Genomic DNA, 22819 nt, shown 5'->3' with positions numbered 1-22819 from the left:
TTTTATGCTTTTTAAAAACGGTGCACGTAGAATCACTAGCGTGTAAAGAATATTATCAACTTACCTGGAATTTGCATTAAGTATTCTATTACTTCATTCTGACCAGTCATTACTCTCCACATAAAATAAGCAAGCACATACTTATTTTTGTTCTGCCCTGAAAAGCGAGAATGAATATAACAGTATTATCGGGGTATTTTTCATTTATAACAATAAAACAAATTTATCATCCCGCAGATTAATTAACTATATTTTTATGTAGTTTTAATCAAATGCAAACTAACGCTTGTATATAAAATAAGATCTTTATAAACCAAAAATATCCATTATAATGTTGTAATGATACAAAAAGAAGTTAGTTATTTCAGTACTGTTACATACTTAAAGGCCCATATTATGCCTCATATATGCTATCTATTTTATTCTCAAAAAACATTTTGTCGGCATCAAGTTCCATTTTCTACAAAAAAAAACTCATTTGCTATAAAGGTTAACTTTCTTTAACTTATTTTGCTCTATTAGAATTAGTATTTGCATGGAAGTCAAAATACTACACTTTAACATTTTTCTTACTTTTACAACACATTACGTACTGTACACTTTGCACTATTTTTTCAGTTGTTCAACATTCCACATGCTCTAAATATATAAATTAGAATTATTAAATACGTTTTATATTTTTCTGAAGAATTAAAATAAAATATTGATTTCCGAAGTATAAATGTGCCTTTAAACAGAATGAAATGTGTATAATTTACCTGGACAATTATCAGCATGGATTGAAAACTTTCTTGCTCTAACACAATGTTCCTGTAGTGCCCAATCAACCATGGAAATAACTGCATCAGGGCCATGTGTTTTGGATCCATCCTCTGCTACTGTCTCGTTTTCATCAATCAAAAAATTCAGTTGCTTAGGGATACCGTCTATACGGAAACCAAAAATCTGTACTTTTCGCAATGAAAGAAAATACAACGGTCCCATTTGTCTTGCGTGATGTGGCAAACTCACGTTTTGACAAAAATCAAAGGTAAAATGAAAGGATTCATCTTCATCAGCACTTCTTCTTAAACATGTGTTGTACGTGTCCCTCTCCTTTAATGTAAAAAGTTAGCAATTTCACAACTAAAGGTTTATCAAACTTTCCTGTAAACTGGAATAGTATCAAAATCCATAGATTTTAAACGTTATATTTCATAAACATAACTAAAAATCAAGAAAAAGGAGATAAACATACTTATAAAATGTATTACTCTTGTAACGTCGTCAAAGGTAATAGCATTATGTGGTTTTCTGCCAGTATTTCCATGTATACGTGGAGCCATACCTTCCTGAAAAACTTGCTTACTTAAGCTACTTAGTGTTTTCTTCCCTATGCCATGACAAAGTAGAAATGTCTTTTTACATACTTCAGTACCATGTAACGTATACTTTCTTCTCATTCTTTGACGTTTTTTACCACGTTGTGTTTTTTCTGTAGATCTTTCATCATTTATCAGACCCATAATGTTATTTTTCCTTTGTTTCTTTTTCCATTTCTTTCATATTAAGTAGGTACTGATATATTTGATCTTTAGTGAATTTTCCGCTACATGCTAACCTACAACATTTACTAGATTTATGAAGTTCAACCTGCTTGTGGTCATAATCTGGTTCAACATAATCATCATAGAATTCATCTTCATCGGACCATTCAAGCTCTTCATCCCTTTCAATGTCTTCCGAACAACCATTTGCACCAGTACTTGCACCTCTATCCTGGTAGAGGAAGTCTCGCACACGGCTCTCCACTATACTATTTTCCCTGATGTCTTGGTCAGAACCGCTGTCGCTACTAACATCTTCCTGGGTATTACAGGGTGCAGTCAACGGTGTTCTGCCAAAATGCTCTGATAAAAGGCTCTCTAGTTCCTGAAAATAAAATTAATCATACCTCTTTATGCAAAATCTAAAATCAAACATAAATGACTAATAAATAGAAAAATTAAATGCAAAATCTAAAAATTTAACATTTTACTGTTAAACTCTTTGCTATTTGTTTAATCAGCATGTGATTAAAAAGATGCCTAAAAAATAAGAGAGAGGCAGGTTTTGAACCTCAACCGCCCGCACGAAAAGCTACAGAGGCATTTACATTTATCAATGAAGAAATATTTTCTTTATACAATGGCGGTGTTTAAACTGAAAAACAGCGCGGTTCGACAGTTACACACTAATTCCAGCTATTTAACAAATTAGTTGTACGATCATGTACATGTACGATTCATATACCAAAGTTTAAAGTGTTTAAAGTGTTTATTCGTTATGTGTAAATATATTCATGTGTAAGTAGAATCTATATTCATGTAGACTACATCTAGGATTAGTCTCGCAAAGCGGCAAATATTTTTCTTTTAATTTATTAGATTCTAGTTCTAGATGAAAATAAAAATAGCTCTAGAAAAAAAGATAAATGTCGAAACATTCATGCTAGTCTATAAACCATGATAAACTTTTTTCCAGCGTTTAAATAGGCACCTGGTGTGAAAAGAGATTCACGAATGTATTCTACTTTCGTTTTCAAATACCGACTGACCTTCAAAACATTATTGATTCAAATGAAATCAGATTTAAAACATAAACATACAGTAGATTGTTAAAAAACACGAATAAAGAAACTTACCTCTAGCTCTTCGGCCATTTTACGCAAAGAAAATACGTGTAACCTGTCGATAATTGTCGTAAACAAAACTTCTAGATTAACATGTGTAGTTTCGCAATGATCTTCCGGTATGACTTTTGACGTCATTTATGACGTTTGCGCATTATGTCATTAGGACCCCAAATCGCATGACGGTGCTCATATTTATTTCAGCGAAAATATTCCATGGTGGTGGCCATATCAAATGTGAATTTTATTATTTGAATTTCAGGTTTACCATGTTCAGCAATTATCATATTATATTTGTGTAATTATTGTTTTTCAAGTATTATTAAAGTTTCTTTTTTCCAACATCTTTTGAGGGTGTTTCTGATAAAGGCAGCACCGGTTTAGGTTTAGGTTAAGATGTATCTTTGTCAGATGCTCAAGTTTAGCAGATTTTAGGACCATTAAAGAAAAATGGTGATTATGTTGTGCTAACTAATTCTGAGTATTCAACTTTCCTGTTAGTACAAGAACACCATTCTATGCAACCATTTCAAATCCAGGTACCGAGGTTTGAGACACAAAGTTGCCTTCTTTTTAAGGTAACGAGTCTTATGCTGTGTAAAAATTTGAAGCAAAATGTTTGATTTCTGAAAATATACCTGAACAAGTTTACCTTTCTTTATGCCATAGTTTACCAGGTATTATTGAAACAAATATGTTGCGTTTATGTAAACAATTATTTAAATCATGATATTTCTTCTTAAGATGGATACGGAATGGCTTTAGATGCAATGGCATTACAAACTTAACTTCTGATAAGTCAACCAACGAATTTCCTATTGTGATTCATCCTAATCATTTTTTTACTATTTAGGTCTACTGAGGATTATCAACAGATATTAAAACAATTACCTGGTTTGAATATTTGTCCACAAGTTATCTCCCTTGATGGTGAAAGAAATAATGCTAGTGTACCAGTCCATGTGTGCAAAATAACCAAATCTACCAAATACTCATTTCAGATGTAAATTTTGATTACTCCTGGACTATTTTTCTTAACAGGATATATCTTCTTTTAAAAAATTACAGAAATAAGGTATACAAGTTCCCGGGGAAAGTTTGTTAGAGTATGTTAGAGCTCAACAGATTTTAGGCAATTGGGGAAATAGTCTTTTATAAATCCTTTACAGATATTGGGAAAACCGACCTGGTTAAACGCACTGATAATAAACAATTTAAACAACCACCATCTATGCATGAACAAGTTTGTCAACATTTGCGGGAAATATTATATTAGTTTGTGGTGCAATGGGAAAAGTCAATCTTCTTATTGCAGTAAGGTTAATGTGGTGGACAGGAACGAAGATAATCGTTTGAGATTTTGTATAGATATGTGTCAACTGAACAGAAGAACCACCAAATATACTTATATTTGCCTCGTGTAGATAATAGTTATGTTAAATTATCTTGTTAATGTAATTTTTTCAAACAAGATTTTACGTACTTGACACCTGTATGGGTGATTTAAACCTAAAATAATGTCTAAATGATGTTTTGATTTTATCGAAGATTTTCGATGAACATCACAACAGAATTGATGTTTGTTTCGAGCGTCGTAAAGAGTATGATCATAAATATAATGTGTGAAATCAATGTGTGAATTGGTCAGTTCAAGTGTTTTTTTTTATATTAAAGTTATGTTGTTTCCTCAGAAGGTATCCATACAGATCCTGATAAAAGTGTTCCTTTGACTACATGGCCAGTACCACATAATGTTAATAATTTACATACATTTCTTGGTTTTACAGGGTAGTACAGGCGGTATTTCAAAAATTATGCTAAAATTGCGACACCACTTAATGATCCTTAAGAAGGTCATCCAACTAAATGGCATTTAAGAAATCCAAGAAGAACAGTAAAACTCCCTGGGTTCGGGGTGATGAGCAACAAAAGGCGTGTGGTACTATTATTCACCTTTTTCATTCACCGGTATTTGGTTATGCTGTTTTTTTTCTAAACAATTTATGTTTCAACAGAAGGTCTTGGTAGTGTTTATGTCAAGAACAAGATGGCTTAGAACGTGTGATTAGCTTTGCCAGCAACGGTCTACGTGCCAGTGGTGAGAATAACTACCGATCACACAAGTTGGAGTGTTCTGGTCTGGAGTGGGCCATAATAAAAAATGTTCATGACTACCTATATTGCCCCGCAATTCCGCGCTCCTCAACATGCTTTGTACCTTAGACCCTGCCAGGAAAGGCAATTGGAAAGACTAACTGAAGCCACTAATCCACGCTGAATATTCTACTAGACATGAGTCAATTTGATTTTTTCCCCATTATCTTCTTTTTGGCTGGCATCTGAGACTTGCTATTTACGCTTTTGGGAGTCAAGCTCACCGCCATACAAGCCTGTAGCACAAATAACTATGCTGCCAAACTCGGGAAGCGCTTTGAATTTGCTCGTCAAGTTGCAAGAAAAAAATCAACCAAGCAGTCTGGTTGCCAAAATAAGATCTAAGACAGTAAGATGCGATATTCAACTCTTAAAGCAGTAGACAGAGTCATTATCAAGAATATGACGCCTACTGGAAAGTTGGATGACAAGTCTCAAAGGGACCTATGCTTGTTAACATACTTCCCAGGCCAGACAGCACCTGTCTATACAGTGGACAGGGAAACTGGCAATGGACCAAGACCTTTCACAGGAATCTAAGATACCAAGATAAACTTGCCTAAGACAGTTTCGCCAAATATCAGGTAAACATCTAGGATAGTATCCCCGACACCAGATAAGTATGTTGATTGAAAGGATCCGGACAGCTCAAAAGAGTCAGATTTAAGCCATGAATATGAAACCACAGAGAAGTATATTATCCCACCTCGGAGGAGACCGGTATCAAAACCGCGTGTAACGTTGGGCTTGGCTGGGTCATCAAACATGTTATTTGTGATGGTTTCCCAAGTGTTTATAATACTAATAGGTCTTCTTTTCAGATGGTTACACCTAGTTCAGAAAATTTACCTTTCTCTAGGTATAATTGTCATTATAATTCTGAATCTTATGTTAGGTGTTAATAATGATAAATGTTCTTAAGGTCTTAGGTCTGAGCCTCCATGTACCAATACCAGTCATCAGGCTCAAAATCAGTCCTCTGTTGACAGTCAGAGATCGCAAAATGTCCGGAGAGCACCGATTATATTTGGAGAAAGGCCTACATCAACCACAGCTCTTGTTTACAACACTTCTCAAGATGGTGAATAAATGTGCAAACTTTTATAAGTGTTAATTATATTTTATTTCTAAAGTGTTATTCATTTTAGCCCTATTTTGAAGTCATTTTACATGAAATGTTTAACATTTTATTCCTGCAGGAACTCTACTGCGATTTCAGTTGTACCAGAGGTATTTATGTATTAATTTCGAATGTCTTTAAATTTCAGCTGTGTTGGGGGTTATAACTTAAATTTCAGTTTGTACCGTTATTTTCAGCACTATTGAGCCTACAATTTGTAATAATTAAATTAAGCTTTTACCTTAAACATTAATAGTTTGGGTAGTTTCAAGTTGAAACAATTACACGCCTTTTGTTGCCAGCAGAGCCAGTGCCTTTAAATTTGTTTTCAGCTTCTTATTTTTATTTCAGGTTATGTTTGGAAGACACATATTTACAGTAGAAACTACTGTTTTATCAATTCACATGTGATAGAAACATTTTATTTTCAAATACATTCTGATTTTGTAATTCAAAATATTTTTTGTTCTGTTTTGGTGATATTGGTACAGAAACTTTGAGACATTTGTTTAATAGGTTAATAAAATGTCAGAAACCATCTTGTCCTATAATTGGAGAATGTCACAGGCCGATTTAATAGTAATGTCACGTGTTCATTTGGCCGTTCACTGTTCTTAAATCAATCCCGATAAAAATGTACTTAATGTCCGCGCATGCATTGATTTGTGTCCGTGGCGTCTATTATCGTCTGCTTCTGTTTTTGCATCGGATTGTTCCGTAAAGTACGCTTATCAGTGGAAATGCATGGAAACGCCAGAGATAATTCAACTTTTTCCGTATCTCGTGCAATTTTGTGAACTGTTGTATGTTCACTCGTGTTGTACGTTGTATGAAAAATATTTGAGAGAATGATTTACATTTTTTTTTATCAAGGAAACATATTATAGCCGTTGGTGAGTGTTTATAAAATTGATAATTCAGGACAAAACTAGTTATTTAATTTCTGATGAAACAGCCATGACATTTGTATGAACTTTATCTTGTATAATTATAGGTTAAAGAAAATAATACCAACATTGGTCCTGATAATGGTGCTATCAACCGTTGCATACCAACTGTATTACATTTTGCGAATAATTCATCCTCTGCGGATAATGAATACGGATAGGAACGCATCGTAAGTTAAGTGATTTCAATTAAACCACAATGAACACATTGAATACTAATATATAGTATTTATTCCTTTTTTTTCTAAAGTTTTGCACTACGTTCTGTAAAATAAGCTATACGTACGTGAAAGAGAAGTTTTTCAGATTAATTTATTTTAAAATATTGATAAAACACGCTTAAACTGATCGATCTTTTTAGCCTTATATATACTACACAATATTCTTTTACTGGAAAACTACTACCATACGATAGGTAATAGCAGAGTTATAGTATCAGCGACTTCTACATAGAATTGTTGTTTGTGTTGACTTTTTTTCTGTAAATACAATTTGATTTAATGATTCGTGATTCTATTTTTCCTAATTGTATACACGTTGATAAGGCGTTTACCACAGCTTTTCAAGGCAACATCAAAATGTCATATTTCTGCCCGAGACACAGTATCTTTCTGCACAAAATACTTTTTGCGGGCTTATCGAATTGTAGGAAATAGCTTATAAAATATCTTACTGCTAGACATTGCAAACTTATTCCAACTTTCCAATTATGCCATCGATTTTATAAAACCATTTATCTTTAATCTAATACAAAACAATTGGCAAAACATCACATATTTGGAACAAAAAGTGTTTACATAGCAACATTTCCCATACTTGTAACACAAACCCGGACTATATCGACGATGTTTTTTTTTTCGTATGACCTGACGAGCCCGTATACATTTATTTATAATGGTTAAAGCACAAGTTCCACACACAAGGGTGTGTTTCTATTGTAATTTCTTGAAAATACATGGTGGAAAAATTCCTACTGATATGAATGTTTGAGCACCGCTGAACACTGAATTCTAAAACGGTTCTTTTATTCTGTTAGAAAGATAATATCTTGCATTGTTTTCTTTTGCACCATACCTTACAAATAACTCTAGAGTTACGGATCTACTTACACACATGTTTTATATAATGGAAGACTTTTCACTTTCTTTTTTATTAATGTTACTGTATAGAAGACTTGAGGGTCGAATGTCCAAAATACAAGTTAGATAAGTGCAGTGGTCTCTAAGTTGAATTTTGTTTTGATTCTTTTTCGAATTTTAAATGCATAGACACCAATGTAAATATCTCTCGTCAGTAATACAAAAAAAAAGAATAAAAATACGGTGATTTGAGGACGAATAATGCGGTGTCCACATTTTACTATTGACCAAGTTGTATGGTACCTAAAGTACTCACGTGAAAACATGAAAAGATGAAAATCATATCAAATATACAAAATAATGGTTATCTACGTAGTGTAAACGTGTTAAAACGACAATAATGAACATAGCATATATTGCATTTCGATCAGTCATATGAACCAAACGGACTATAAAGTCGTTATATTTTGCAATCAAAGCAAATTTTTCACAACATACCCCAACTTTGTTCAGTATCTTGACTTAATAAAACAGTTTGCATGCAGTAAAGAGTAATTAAGCTTCTAATTAAAGGACACAATCATTGGAATGAAACATTTGATGATTTTACTTTGTTTGGACAAATTATCTTCTGTTTTCTTGTTGTATACAGGTTTGACAGCCTTTTTGTATGACAAAAATATACGGTGTCTCGGTCAGTATAGTATTTTGACGTTGCGCGAAAAAGTTTGGGTAAATGCCTTTTTCCGTGTTACAATGAAACCAAATTTACACGAAACTCTTTCTAATATTCTTCTCATCGTTTAAACATAAAATTAACAACAAAACAATATTATGAACCTCGCTTTGAAACATCCGCAAAACTTATTCAATGTAAGTACATGTATATATTCAACTCATCCGAGATCCTAATAAAAGGCGAATATGCAGAACCTCTAAGAAGGAGCAATAAACTGCACTACTATTACGGTAACATTCTTAGATAGTATGTGAACTAAGCATTTGGAATGCGGTCGGTAATATTTTGAAATAATCAATTTCAATACATATGTTTGATTTTATCGCCATGGACAGAACATATTGAACAGTGTATTCAGCCGTTGCATAGATTCAAGCACAGGCGAACGTAGGTCCAAATATAATAAATCGCCCTATTCTTGAAGCTCTAAAACTGACACTGACATGGAGGTATTCCCATGGAAATAAATTATATACTGCCTTTATCTTGGGATAAATTCAAAAAATCACTTTTACCGAAACAACCAAAAGAAGAATTGGTTTCGGTGGTTTGACTTCTCGCTTATTTTTTGACACGCATTCTAGATCAACTAGCACAATTAGCAGTTATAAATATAGTTTCTTCAACACTTGCCAAAGGATCTTCGTCATGAACCATATTAAGTTTTTGCAACTTATTTATATAAGTTAAGTTAGGTGTGGAGGTCCAAATACTTTTTTGTTCTTCTTTCAGGACAAATGCATTCACATTCAGAGGTACTTTCCTCATTTAAACATTATGAACAGCACGCTTGTTATTTCAAGAGATTAAAATAAAACGTTTTTTTCTTCATTGATTGCGATAACAGTACAGTGTTGTGTATATCAAGTGTAATAGCATATTCTGATCTTACAGTGATAATCCAGGTGAAAATGAAGGACATAGTCATGAAACTCATACGACAGAAGACGACGTCAAGATAATTGCCGCGTATGTACAAGATAAGCTGTATGAGTTACAGGTATGTTTTGAGAAACAATATTACTTATTTTCACTTCTGTTTTTCTAAACATTTTCCATAATACTGGACATAAAAGTAAAATTAATACATTAAAGCTCCTTTTTGAGAAAGAAACTAAAACATAATATTTTGTTTTCAGTAATGTTTAGTTATTGTTGAATTGATATGTGTCCTTCGTAAATTTGTTTCTATTTCATAATTATGTTTGCATGCTTTACAGAACCCATATGTATGCGAGTCAGCAAAAAAGGTTTTGTGCGAGCTCCGTCCAGGTAAGACATACAAATCAAATAGATAATAAAAGTAAACATTGTTTTAATTAAATACATTTTAGTTTCAGTATTGTCAGTTATACATCGCTAAAAATATAATTGTATTTTGCTACACTTAATCAGTTATTTGTTGAAAAAAAAACATATCATTTTTTATTTATTTTATAAAAAAAATTCAATTTCATTTATTTCTTCTCCTCTTCTCGAACAAAACACTATGTATCAAAGCTGGATTCGGGAGTCAAGTGCACCTCTTGACAGTCTGTTTAACAGTTGGATTTTTGACTCAGAGGACAGTTATTTTTCGTGAAGGACAATCTAGGTACGAACGAACAGGATGGGGAAATCTTTTTCTTCCACTCAGCGAGAATTGCTCACAATTGACGAACCAAACAGTTCAACGAGTCACAAGTAATGCATTTTATTTATGAATTTGTTCTTGTTCTCATATCTTAATAGACACTGACACTAAAGACCAGAGCTATCACATAATTTTCAATATTTCTTTTATAATTTGAAAATTTGATTTAGTATTATAATATATATACATGAAATAAGGAATGTCTTGACCGGAAAATTATACATATAAAAAACACACGAAAAATCGACACGACAGAGCCGGACTCGAACCATGGGTTTCTGGTTTGCCGGTCAAGTATGCTAACCACTATACGACAGCGGTCGTTGTGGCGTTTTTTCTTCTTGTTTTGTTTTTCGTGCTTATTGACCTTATATGTTTAAATTATTTTTTACTTTATTTTAACTTTTACAACGGTTTACTGACACAGTCACAATCAGAGTTTTTTTCTCTTATTAATACCCATTTAATATATTGTGGCAATCCAGAGACAAGTGATTCGAGTCCTGGCTGCAGCGTGCCAATTGTTCGTGTGAATTTGACAGTCACCTGTACATACATACATACATACAGACAGACAGACAGACAGACAGACAGACAGGCAGTCAAACAGACAGACAGACAGACAGACATACATAAGCAGATGATATAATTGAGTAAACATGTCTTCAATTTAATTATAAGTAATAACTTTATAATTGTAATAATATTGTTCTTTTACATATAGCTCTTTTCAACACTGAAGATATTCCAGTAATACGCATTGATTTCGGACCAATGTATGTCGAGCTTCACAGGTCAATTCCTGAAAGCAACAGAAAAAGTGTCATACGTTTTCACAGAAACCCACAGCTTTGGTGGGCCGGTCAAATGGCTGCTTTCATCTTAAGACCTACAATACGTCTCCAGAACCTCATCACTAAAAAAAAGTGTCATATGGATTCAAGAACGTGATTGTTGGGTATATCAATGCACCACTAACACTCGACTATAAATAATCCTTTAACTACAGTGGCTGCTTCTTTGCGACTGTTTTACTACTTCTAATTATGCAACTGCAGTCGATATTGCTGTTCTGAAATTTATCATTTTAACTGCTACATTTTTTACTACTATTGTGACTGCACTTGCTATTCCTATTACTGAAATTTTAAATGCGACTGCGGCTGCTTTGCCACAATTTTTTATACGAGTCTTATATTATACTATTACCGCAACTGCGTCTTATACTTCAACTTATGTGACTGAGATTACTATTGTTACACCTTTAACTAAAGTTTGCTATTGCTCTTTTTTGTGTTCCTATTACTGCTAATTACACCATCGCTACTTTATGCAAGTTCTAAAATTGCATCTACCTCTTCTTCGACAAAAACTGCTACAACCATAATATTTTCTACAACATAATCGTTGCTTCTACCAACTGATCACGAATTTAAGCTATGTATTTATATAACTTTAATATTCTTCTAGGATAGGAGAAAAACGTATTATTTTAATAAAATAATATGTTAGTACTCGAAAAGGTTTTGAAAAAAAAACAACAAAAAAAAAAAAAAAACAAACAAACAAACAAAAAATAACACACACTTTTGTTTGCATTTTATACTAAAGTAATACATGTGATTCTATATTAGTATTATAATTCTATAGTTGTGATTAATTGATTAAAATAAATAATAAAGTGATATCTTTTGTTAATTTACAGGTTACACATTCGGAGGACAGACAAATTAATACTTGAAGCCAGGTTATATAATGTTACAGACTATATGATGGCTGCAGAAACTTGGTTTAATAACTATGAGGAAAATACTGGGGAAGCTCTTAAAACTCGCAAAATATTCCTTGTTACTGATGAGCCGAGTGTTGTTACAGAGGCAAAATTATTGTAAATATGCTAATTTAATTCATTTTTAGAATTATTTGTTAATATGCCTTGATTTTGCTTACCGAATCTAAGTAAAAAAAGGGGAAAAAGAGAACACCGATCTAAAAAAAAAAAGAATATTAATCTAGAAGTAGATGTTTAATGCGATTAAAATGTGACACCGATAGAATAGAATATAATAGTATAGAATAAATTTATTTGAAACCACGGGCCTTAACATAATATTAATAGTGTACAAGATGTAGAAAACTTATGAAAACATAACATAACTAAAGCTTAATTATTATTAGCAAACACAATTAACAAAAGACTTTGTAACAATAACAAACTAAGGCATATTAAAAGACAAAATTTAATATGAAAATAATATTATGTAAATACATACAACCAAATTACCCACTATGTAAGTTCAACCAGATGCTCATTTTTTTAGATATTCGGAATAAGAAATATGGACAAAGTTTGCTTCATATTTTATCGTTTCATTATTCTCACTAAACATCATAAACTGTTCTGACATTTGTAGAGATTTAAAGTTTGGTACTTTTAAGATATATCCGAAATTAATAGAATTATTTAAAAATAATGAAGATAACATCTCAACATAAAAGGTTTTTCTATTTCAATATTTTGTAATATTGCAAATTCTATTATTGACAGATATATTTCGATATCTGTTTATAGTCTATGAGCACTGATCCGAAATTTAGTAAAGTTTAACAATATGATAAAAATGTGTTTTATACTACTTTTCACATCAACAAATACCTTGATAATAAGCTCAAATTGCACGTGTATAAAGATCGATCTTCTTCACAAACAATAAATGAGCGCTTTTAACTGAACAGACTTCTTTAATATGTGTAAGATGTCACTTGTTGAAAGGATTTACTTCTATAATAAAGACTTCTTAAGAAACAATACATGAGCGATTTCAACTGAACAAAATACCTGAATATTTGTAAGATGTCACCTGTTGTAAGGAATCAGTTCTATAAGTAATAGAAAGAGCATCGAAACACAAGGCTATCTGATTTGTACGAGGGGGCTTAGCCCCCCCCCCCCCACACACCCCCATTTATAAATCAGATTGCCGAGTGTTTGGATGATCTTTTCTCTTTTGTATCATAGTCAAACATAAAAACACGTTCCCTGTTGTCACAATATAAAACCCCAGAAAAAAGTAACCAATGAAAGAGCATCTAAATTATGACATTTATGCTGCTTTTCCTTTCTTTGCCGTCACAATAAGTAAACCCCAGCAAAAATGAGCCAATCAATTGGCATGCTCTGAACCAATACATATACCTGCACTCCAGTTAACACACTGTGCATGTATATGTATACGATTATCTCTGGCACATTTTCAACAGAAAGGTCCCCAGACTATGATATGAGATAAGTTTGTCTTTCCCAAATACTTACACTTATGTATTTTTAAGATTAACAGTTCAACAACTTTGGTACAATAGTCAGACAAATAACCCAAGTATAAATACAAATACAAATACAAGACATTTATATAGCGCAAAAATGTATTAAATATTCGATTGCGCTGTACATTGTTAAGACTATATACACATATGCTTGATCAAGACACTCCCAAACCCAGTATCGATGGCACAGCCAATCTACAACTCTAGTTGAAAAACAGTCCAAACAAGTATGTTTTAAGTTTGGCCTTAAACTGATTTTCATTGGTAATGTCCTTCAGATAGTCTGGCAATGAATTCCACCATTTAGGTCCCACAATGGCCAAGGATCTATCAGCAAGTTTTGAATTTGTTGATGGTATATCAAACCGAATGTGGCTAGATGATGAGGATCTCAGTCTTTTCCTGTACTGACTCTGGCATTTAGTGAACAATTTACGAAGATACAATGGAGCGGTGCCATTTGCAACACGAAACACAGTCACAATAACTTTGTACATGATTCTTGCTCGAATTGGAAGCCAGTGGAGTGATTTAAGAATTTCAGCACTGGATTGATAGTAAGCAGCTCCAGTGACAATTCTAGCAGCATAATTTTGCACACGTTGTAATTTATCAAGTTGATAGGCTGGAATATCAGCGAATAATCCATTGCAAAAGTCTAAATGTGAATGAATCAAACCGTGAACAAGGATTTCTGCAGATTTCTGAGTGAGATGTTTTCTGATTGCTTTCAAATTTCTTAACTGCATGTGTGCAATCTGACACTTCTTTTGAATATGGATGTCAAAACTTAAAGTGCTGGTCATCTGTACTCCAAGGTCTCTCACATTGTCAACACAGTTGACTTCGACCCCACCAACATTGACACTTGAAATGTTCAATTTCTTCAGCTGATGTCTTGTACCATAAATGATGATTTCTGTTTTGCTATTGTTCATTTTTAACTTAAATCTAGTCATCCATGACACAATATCATTAAGACAGTCAGTTAATTTTTGGCGAACGATTTCTTCGCTGTGATGGTCACCAGCTCTAATTTTAAATGCCACTTTATGATCGTCTGCATATCCATACAAATCCGCCGGATATTTCTGGACTATTTTGTTAAGGGCAGCTATATAGAGAGTAAATATCACCGGTCCAGCACAAGAACCCTGGGGAACCCCGAACCTCAGTGGCTCAGTATCCGATGAAGACTGTTCAATGACTACTTTCATATCTCTGTTGGTTAAATAAGATTCGATCCACTTTAATGGAATACCCTGTATGGCAAAGTCTTTCTGTAGGATTTCAAGTAATATTGGTATATCGATAGTATCGAAGGCGGCGCTTAAATCAATCATTACAACTATTGTCACATGGCGGCTATCAGCTGTTTCTAGCAGATCACTGTACATTTTCATCATAGCAGACTCAACACTGTGAAATTTACGGTATGCACTTTGGTAAGATGGTAACAAATTGTTGGACTCAATGTGGCTTGAAATTTGGTTCATTGCAGCTTTTTCAAGAATTTTCGACAAGAATGACAGGTTTGATACAGGCCGATAGTTTTTCAATTCTAAGGGAAGGCCTTTCTTTTTCAAAAGGGGCTTAATAACAGCGCTCTTCCACGTCTCTGGAAAAACACCAGAAGACAATGACCGATTCACGATTTCTGTCACAACAGGTGCAATCAAATGAAGATTTTCTTTCAGCTTTGGTGTTGGCATAACGTCCAACTCACATGTTGTTGTTTTTGATTCACTCACAAGTTTGATTATGTCTTTTTCATTTAGTGGTATAAATTTGTTCATGATATTTTCACTTGATGGTACATCAGATGCCATAATACTATCAATCACTGAAGATGATGTTTCTGTGTTTATGTTATCCAGATCATCACGAAGTTTAAGGATTTTGTCACTAAAGTAACGCAAGAAATCGTTTGCGAGTGCCGTCTCACTGGTATGAGGTGGAAGTGGGTTATCCTTCGAACGCCCAAGCAAGTCTGAAGTCACGCTATATAACTTCTTCACATTCCCTTCAGCCTCTCCGATTCTACTCTGATAGAACCCATCCTTTGCTGATGCTATTGCCGCAGTATAGGAGTTTCTTACATTATTGTACACTATTTTTGTGAGATCTGACCTGTCCTTTAAGTATATTTTCTCTATTGATCTTTTGTACTGTTTTAATTGCTTAAGATATCCAGAGTACCATGGAAGTTTGGGTCTAACAGTAATTGATCTTTCTTTCAATGGAGCATGTTTACAAATTATATCAGATGCAGTCTTTGTGAAATCAGACACAAGTTCATTCACGGTAGATGATTTTTCTGCTAAACTGTTTAACTCTTCAAGATCGGCTTCTAACAAGTTCTTCGACACACATTTCCAGTTACGTGATATGATGTTTTTTGTAACCAAAGGGGGGCAGAATTGTTGAATATTACAACTAACAAAACAGTGATCAGAGATGTAATAGTTAGACTGAAGATTGTTTACACTAGCAAGTTTGTCTTCCTTTTTTGTGATGATCAGGTCAATAATATGCCCACTAGAATGAGTTGGAGTATTCACATGCTGAACAAGTCCATATGATTTCAAACATTGTTGGAATTGCTTGGTGTAGCAGTCTGATTGCATGTCCATATGAATATTGAAGTCCCCAAGAATTACCATGGACCTAGATTGAGATGATACTTGTTCTAAATATTCAGTGAATTCAGTCATGAATGTAGCTTGAGTGACCGGGTGTTTTGCAGAATATGGCGGTCTATAAATGCCAACGATTCTAAGTATGAATGTTTGGATACATATTTGCCATTCAGCACATTCAAATGATTGATACGATTTGCTGGGTAGGCTTGACACTTTCAGGTTATCTCTGTATAGAAGGCCTATTCCTCCACCACTACGATCAGGCCTGGGTACATCATCAAAGCAGAACCCTTCCTGAGCCAGTTCACCCCTAACAACATCATCACCATCAGTCTGTAGCCAAGTTTCCGTAATTAAACAAAAGTCAATATTCTCTTCAAGGATATGCTGGAGAAGATCTGCCGATTTATTCCGTATAGATCTTGTATTAACTGTGGCAAGTTTCATTTTTCTCTGTCTATGGACATTTTGTATGTATGTATGATCAAGTTTAATTTGAACTAAGTTTGCCAAATGAACACCACCATTATGTTTAATCCTTGGCTGGCCAGCTCGTTTACCTCTATATTTCAAAATACCATAATTTTTCAACAAAGATAACGTTTCTTCATTTGGTATAACATAGCTTCTAGGCACAGATCTACAATCCAATAATTGCTCTCTATTGTACTGTCTCACTGTCATTGTACATGGATTAGCCATGACTTCAGGTGATTTGGTGTTCACCAACACAATTGATATAATTATACTGTATATTCAATTTTTCCAATATTTGTTATTTTCAAACTTTTTCAATTCAAAATAACTCATAAATCCAAATATAAATCATAAAATCAATTTCTGTAACATGTTGGTTACAAGTTTATAGATGTCCCTGCCAAAAATCCAGACCCAAAAGCAGCTTGTTCAAGCGTAATAAATCAAAATTTGAAGAGCATAAAAATTGCAGCCTGCATATGGCGCACTTTATATTATATAATTGTAAACCACTGTCAATTTTAAACATCAGTATCAATTCGTCTACATATTATTAACAATAACTATTAATACGCTATGATTAACTTAACCGGATCATGATTTTTTTTGTAAATTGTTCCTGTTAATCGTTAACAAATATCTATAATAAAATACGGCTTAAGTTGTATCCCTGTCTTACATCAACAGATTGTTTAATTGTATCAATATACTAATAACTGCGTATATCATTTCCATTGTTATTTGTTCTAGTTTTATGGATTAGTTATTTGAATTATAATAATGACTTGATGTTGAATACATCTCTTTTTTTCAGATTTTACTTTGACATAAATATAAATTGCCTTGTACATATATCTCAAGACAGTTAAAAAGGTCCACTTATTACAATATTATTCATTTTGACAATAAGCGTAGAGTGTAAAATAAAATCAAATCTACAGAAAAGGTGTAAAGCTTTAACTAACAAGCTTTAAATTTTGCAACAACATATCAGAACATACATATGATCACTAGTGCGTGCCTTTGGCTGAAAAAATATACACTGTGTATAATATATTTCTTCTTATGTCATTGAATTATTTGCATACTTATTACTCCTACGAATCAATTATTTTCTCTTACAGTTCTTGTGGTTTGTGTGATTAGCTTAAGTTTTGTAAAACCTTTTTTCGCTCTTAAAGACTTACTACATGCAACATCTAAAATAAACTTTTAACTCTGAACAATAAAATCAATATTTGTACTTATATTTGATTATATATCAATGCATATAAAATCTGCATTTTTTTACATCATAAGAAGCACATGCTTCTTAAAAAACTGGTACGGTTTCTGACTTCTATAAATAACAACAAGGACTGAACAGTCTTTTATTTGATCTACTGATGTGAAAAAAATATATTCGTTTGCATACTATTCTGTATATTTGCATGACGATATGTTCAGCAGCATTAGAATATAGCTTGTTCAGATACAATACCATACTATCACGTTGTATTGATATGATGTATATCTACCAACATATTCTCCACAAGTTTGTCATTTAAAATGTGTAGATTTGATGAAATACAACAACCTAACAGGTTTTAGACCCTAGATCAATACACATAATCTTGAATGTTGCGTTTATTTATAAGAACATAGGTAATTCCGTCTTCATCTGGCATTAGTAAATATTTTGAGTTACAAGTAGTGTCAACAAACTCATCTCCAAACCATATTCTGACATCACCCTTGTGTTTATAAGTTTTTACATAATATCTAAACTGTTTCACAAAGTCTAAAGTATGCTTCTTAACAAAAGATAAACTATTAGGTGCAGCATATAAAATAGAGGTAAATATCTCTATCACAAGTAAAAACAATCCTTGGAAAGTATTAACTAAATGTAGCTATGTTCAGAAAAGCAACCTTGAGCTGTAGGTGGTTTTAAAAGTATAAGCATACCATCAGATACGTTGTATTCTTTTAACAACATTTACAACGCTTTCGTAACAGATGCAACTTCATCTTTAATCAGTTTAGTCTCTTGTAGACGAAAACATATCATGCTTTGAAATTTCATTATGAACTATTGGATCATTTAGTTTCTTATGATTCATATTTTTAAGATAATGAATAATTCAACTCACTACGTTTAGATAAGAAAACATGATCGTAATAGATTTACACTTTATCTCAACAAATGGTAGTAACAAAAATACATCTTAACCATAGAGTTATCATTAATTTTATCATTGCTGTGAATATAATGTGTGCCACATGAATTCACAGCATTGATTAATATTTGAGTAATATAAGGTACATTTAAATGTTTACTGGCTAATGTAGAACTCCTTGAAGAGGAAACTGGTTACTGTTGGTGTTGATAGTTGCCCTGTCTTTCCAGCAACATGCGAGGTAATACGTTTGTTAAGTTTATTTACGTTCACCTCTATGTAGATCGTAGGAGAGTAATACATTTGTATTAGGAAATGTTTTCACCACTTGGTCTAGTTCATCTATGAAAACATCTTCCTGTTTGTAAAGCTTGTTACACAGAGTTTGGTGTATTAAAAGATCGTACTTGATTTTGTTATCATGTTTTGGATAAAGTCGTTGGCTTGTGCAACTGTGTACTTTAACACTTTTTATATACTTGATGTTCCCACAAGTAAAACTTGTTTCTTCTGTTTGTAGTCCAAATTCCTTTGTTCTTTTGGAAATCATTTTCTAAGTTGGATTAACATTTGCTTTCATTTGCTGCTTATTTTCATTCAATGTTGTTGGTGAACTCTCTGTAGATTATACTTACATATGGTAACTTGCACTTTTCAGTACCGTCCGTGAACAGGCTCAATCAACCCGAGCCTGCAACACTTTCAATTTTGTCGTTTTGGACTTTATTTAGGGATCCTGTTTCTCTCTGTTTTAATTTAAGTACATACTGCCACTATTTTTCCTCATCTAGAAAGTTTATGTGATAGCATTTCCTTTTGTCACATTTGAATGTTAAATGTTAAATGGCTTTTTTGTTTGTTCATTTGATACAACTTGCCTTGTTTTCGTTAAAGGTCGGTCTATATTTTATTAAATGCTTTGACTTATAACAACATTTTCGAGCAACTTCTTTTGACCTGCCAACATTTTGCAGAAAGTTTGCTCTTTTTCACTTTCATTGTTTCACTTTCAACATTGATAATGTATTTGTATTCTTAGCTTTTCATTTTCTTCTTCAATTTGCTTGTTTTTTTGTAGGGTATGGGCTTCCCTTTCTGCATTTAACATTTCCCACGAGCACTTTTTGGTGTAAATTATTGTGCCTTTTCGTTAATTAGTTTCTCTTTTTCCTGGTCACACTTATGTTGTTTTTCTACACATTTAAACTTTATTGGTGTCAGATTGAGCAATTCGATCAGATACATGTGGATCACACCTTATTAAACATAAGTGTCTTAAATCATATACCGTTCGTAAAGGTTCTTCTTTCCTGCATAAACATTTATGTCAGCACAAGTAATTTCATAAGCTACACGTCAAAAATAAATGATTTAATCAAATCCATAAACCCTTTCATCATGCATTATTAAATTTGTTATTTGACTTCCCACATACATTTTAATCCAATAATATATTGTCAGTGTCCTCTTGCCACATTATTTTTTACAAGACTATGGCTTAATGCACGGTCCGTGAGAATCGTCGGACATATCAGGCAGAGCTCATAACAGGTATATAAGTATTTGCCATATTTGTTTAGGAAAAATTAGTCATACATTTAAAAAAAGGACACCGCCTCTCCGGCTGGTTCAATCTTTCACATGAAGAAAAATTAATGGACCTTTCCGGTGTTTACAGTTTAATGTAAATTGGCTAACTTGTTATCCAATCGCTACATTGAGATAATACATAGTCACTGGTTGACCTGGTTTGCACAAAAAAACACGTGCTTATGTTTGTGATACTGTTTGTGAGCAGTTGACCTAGCAATTAATGGAAAAGGTGTGGCTAAATGTTCCGCTACGAAACACCGGAAAGGTCCATAGAAATAAGAAAAAGAAAACAATAACAATACGATATATCATAGTTTGTGTACATTATGTAACATCACCGTTTTGTGTTCGGAATAAATATTGGTTTATAGCTCGAATATAAACGGAGGTTATGTTACAAAACAACAAGCAAAGGCCAAAAAGGAAATAAAACCAAGCACAAATTGATTAATACAAAAAAGCGAAAAAGGGCAAACGCATAACAATAACAATAACGATTGTTTCATTAAAAAAAAAGATAGAAAGTAAAAAAGTGTTTTATTTATTAACACTTATTTCAGATTTCCTAACTACACATTTATACATGATATGAATGCAACTCTAGCTGCAAATAGTCGTACATTGCGGTTGCAATTTTCATCTCTGAAAGATATCATCAGTGACATATTTCTATTATCAATGTGCGATTACCTTGTCTGTACCATGTCATCTAACGTAAGTCATTTTTATAATTTTTTACCTTTTTATTTTTAACATATTAGCACTACATACACAACAATCTATTCAATTTTATGTGAAATTATTTGTTTAGATTATAAAAAGAAACTATATAAAAGGAAGACAGGATCAGCACACCATTTCGTCTTATATGTTACTATGACCATTTATTGATTAAAATTCTTAGGGGCGTCCGTGGCCGAGTTGTTAAGGTCGTTGACTTCAAACCACTTGCCCCTCACCGCTGTGGGTTCGAATGGAACAGGGACTTTGGATTCTTTCATGTGAGGAAGCTATCCAGCTAGCTTACGGAACGTCGGTGTTCTACTTAGGTGCCCGTTCGTGCCTGAAATAATGCACGGAAGGGCACCTGAGGTCTTCCTCCACCAGTAAAGCTGGAAACGTCGCGATATGACCTATACTGTGTCGATGTGACGTAACCCCCCCCCCCTAAAAAAAAAAAAAAAAAAAAAAAAAAGATTAAAAATCTTACTTTGGTAACACTAACTTATTATTGTGCAAACATCGGTATAAAATGAAGAGTGTTCTTTCATTGCAAATGTGTTCAAGTGTTTGCTTTTTTCCTAATATACAAGTGCATTGCATTTGCTTTGTATTTTATATTTAATATATTGTTAAGTTAATGTTTACAAGTATAATAATATGTGTTTTTCTTACAAATAAACATTCCCATGTTTATATTTTAAAGGAATATGTTGGCTTAAGAGAACTTAGTATTGCTATGTATTTCTATTTCCAGATTTGTAGACTTGCTTTTGAACTCATGAAAATACGATATTAAGATGGCTCAAAAAATGCAAAGTCGTTAGACTGTAAATACTACATACACAATCTTTATAACGGACCATGTGGTTTAAAATCTAAACGTAGGAGGGGTAATAAAAAATGACATATGTAGTTCAGCCCAATAAATATAATGGTCTCATCATTCACGGTTGTATTAATCATATTGAATGAACACAAAATTTATTTTAATTTTATCCTGAGAAGAATGACTGTCTTGCAGCAAAAAGTTTCAAATGCATGACTTTTATAATATCATTATTGCAGGCGATTATTAGCAGATTATTTTATGTATGGAAGGTGCTGAGGGTAGGGTACTTATTAATCACCGTGTTAAAAACAATTAATATAAAGAGCACGTCTATAAAAGAACAAGGGTAGTGATATCTGACGGTAATAAGAAAGGAAATTGTTGCTCCTGACCTGTTCTTTGTAACTAAAGAAGCTTTAAGCATTATAACATTAATCTACCAATTTATCTTGTTTTTTATATGTGAGCACCCACACACGTGTGTGTGTGTGTGCGTGTGTGTGTGTGTGTGTGTGTGTGTGTGTGTGCGCGTGTGCCAAAATAAATATACTATAGGCCAATTTCACATATGTTTGTTGTATTTTTATGTTAGGTGATGTGTACACTGTATACAGTTTCACAATAAAACCTCTTGTTTCATGTCCAGAAACAATGATAATATAATTTCCAGTGTCAGAACTTTCTGTATTGACTAATTGTTTCCATTTTAAATAATGTACTATACGAAATGTATGTGCCGTATTTTTGTCG

At 33.0% G+C, this 22819-nt stretch overlaps 1 protein-coding gene and 1 long non-coding RNA gene across 2 annotated transcripts in view; one reads left to right on the top strand and one right to left on the bottom strand.

Annotated features, from left to right (window-relative positions):
• LOC132718087 (uncharacterized) overlaps nt 1-1000 on the bottom strand; it is a 2078-nt gene extending 1078 nt beyond the window's left edge. Inside the window, exons 1-2 of the mRNA XM_060701718.1 lie at nt 759-1000; nt 65-157 (exon numbers count right to left, since the gene is read on the bottom strand). Coding sequence (XP_060557701.1) covers nt 65-157; nt 759-984 — 319 coding nt within the window. The 5' untranslated portion in view covers nt 985-1000. The remainder of the gene's footprint in view (nt 1-64; nt 158-758) is intronic.
• Nucleotides 1001-3698: 2698 nt separating this feature from the next.
• Nucleotides 3699-21620, top strand: LOC132718080 (uncharacterized). Its single transcript, XR_009624038.1, has 7 exons — nt 3699-7041; nt 9584-9689; nt 9910-9961; nt 10190-10372; nt 11047-11280; nt 12028-12210; nt 21078-21620. It is a non-coding gene; the product is annotated as an uncharacterized LOC132718080 (long non-coding RNA).
• The last annotated feature ends 1199 nt before the right edge of the window (nt 21621-22819 follow it).

This window comes from Ruditapes philippinarum, unplaced genomic scaffold (genome assembly GCF_026571515.1).
Source record: "Ruditapes philippinarum isolate M1 unplaced genomic scaffold, ASM2657151v2 ctg3062_1_1_1_1, whole genome shotgun sequence".
In the NCBI taxonomy this organism is placed as follows: domain Eukaryota; kingdom Metazoa; phylum Mollusca; class Bivalvia; order Venerida; family Veneridae; genus Ruditapes; species Ruditapes philippinarum.
This window is presented reverse-complemented; position numbering and strand designations above follow the sequence as displayed.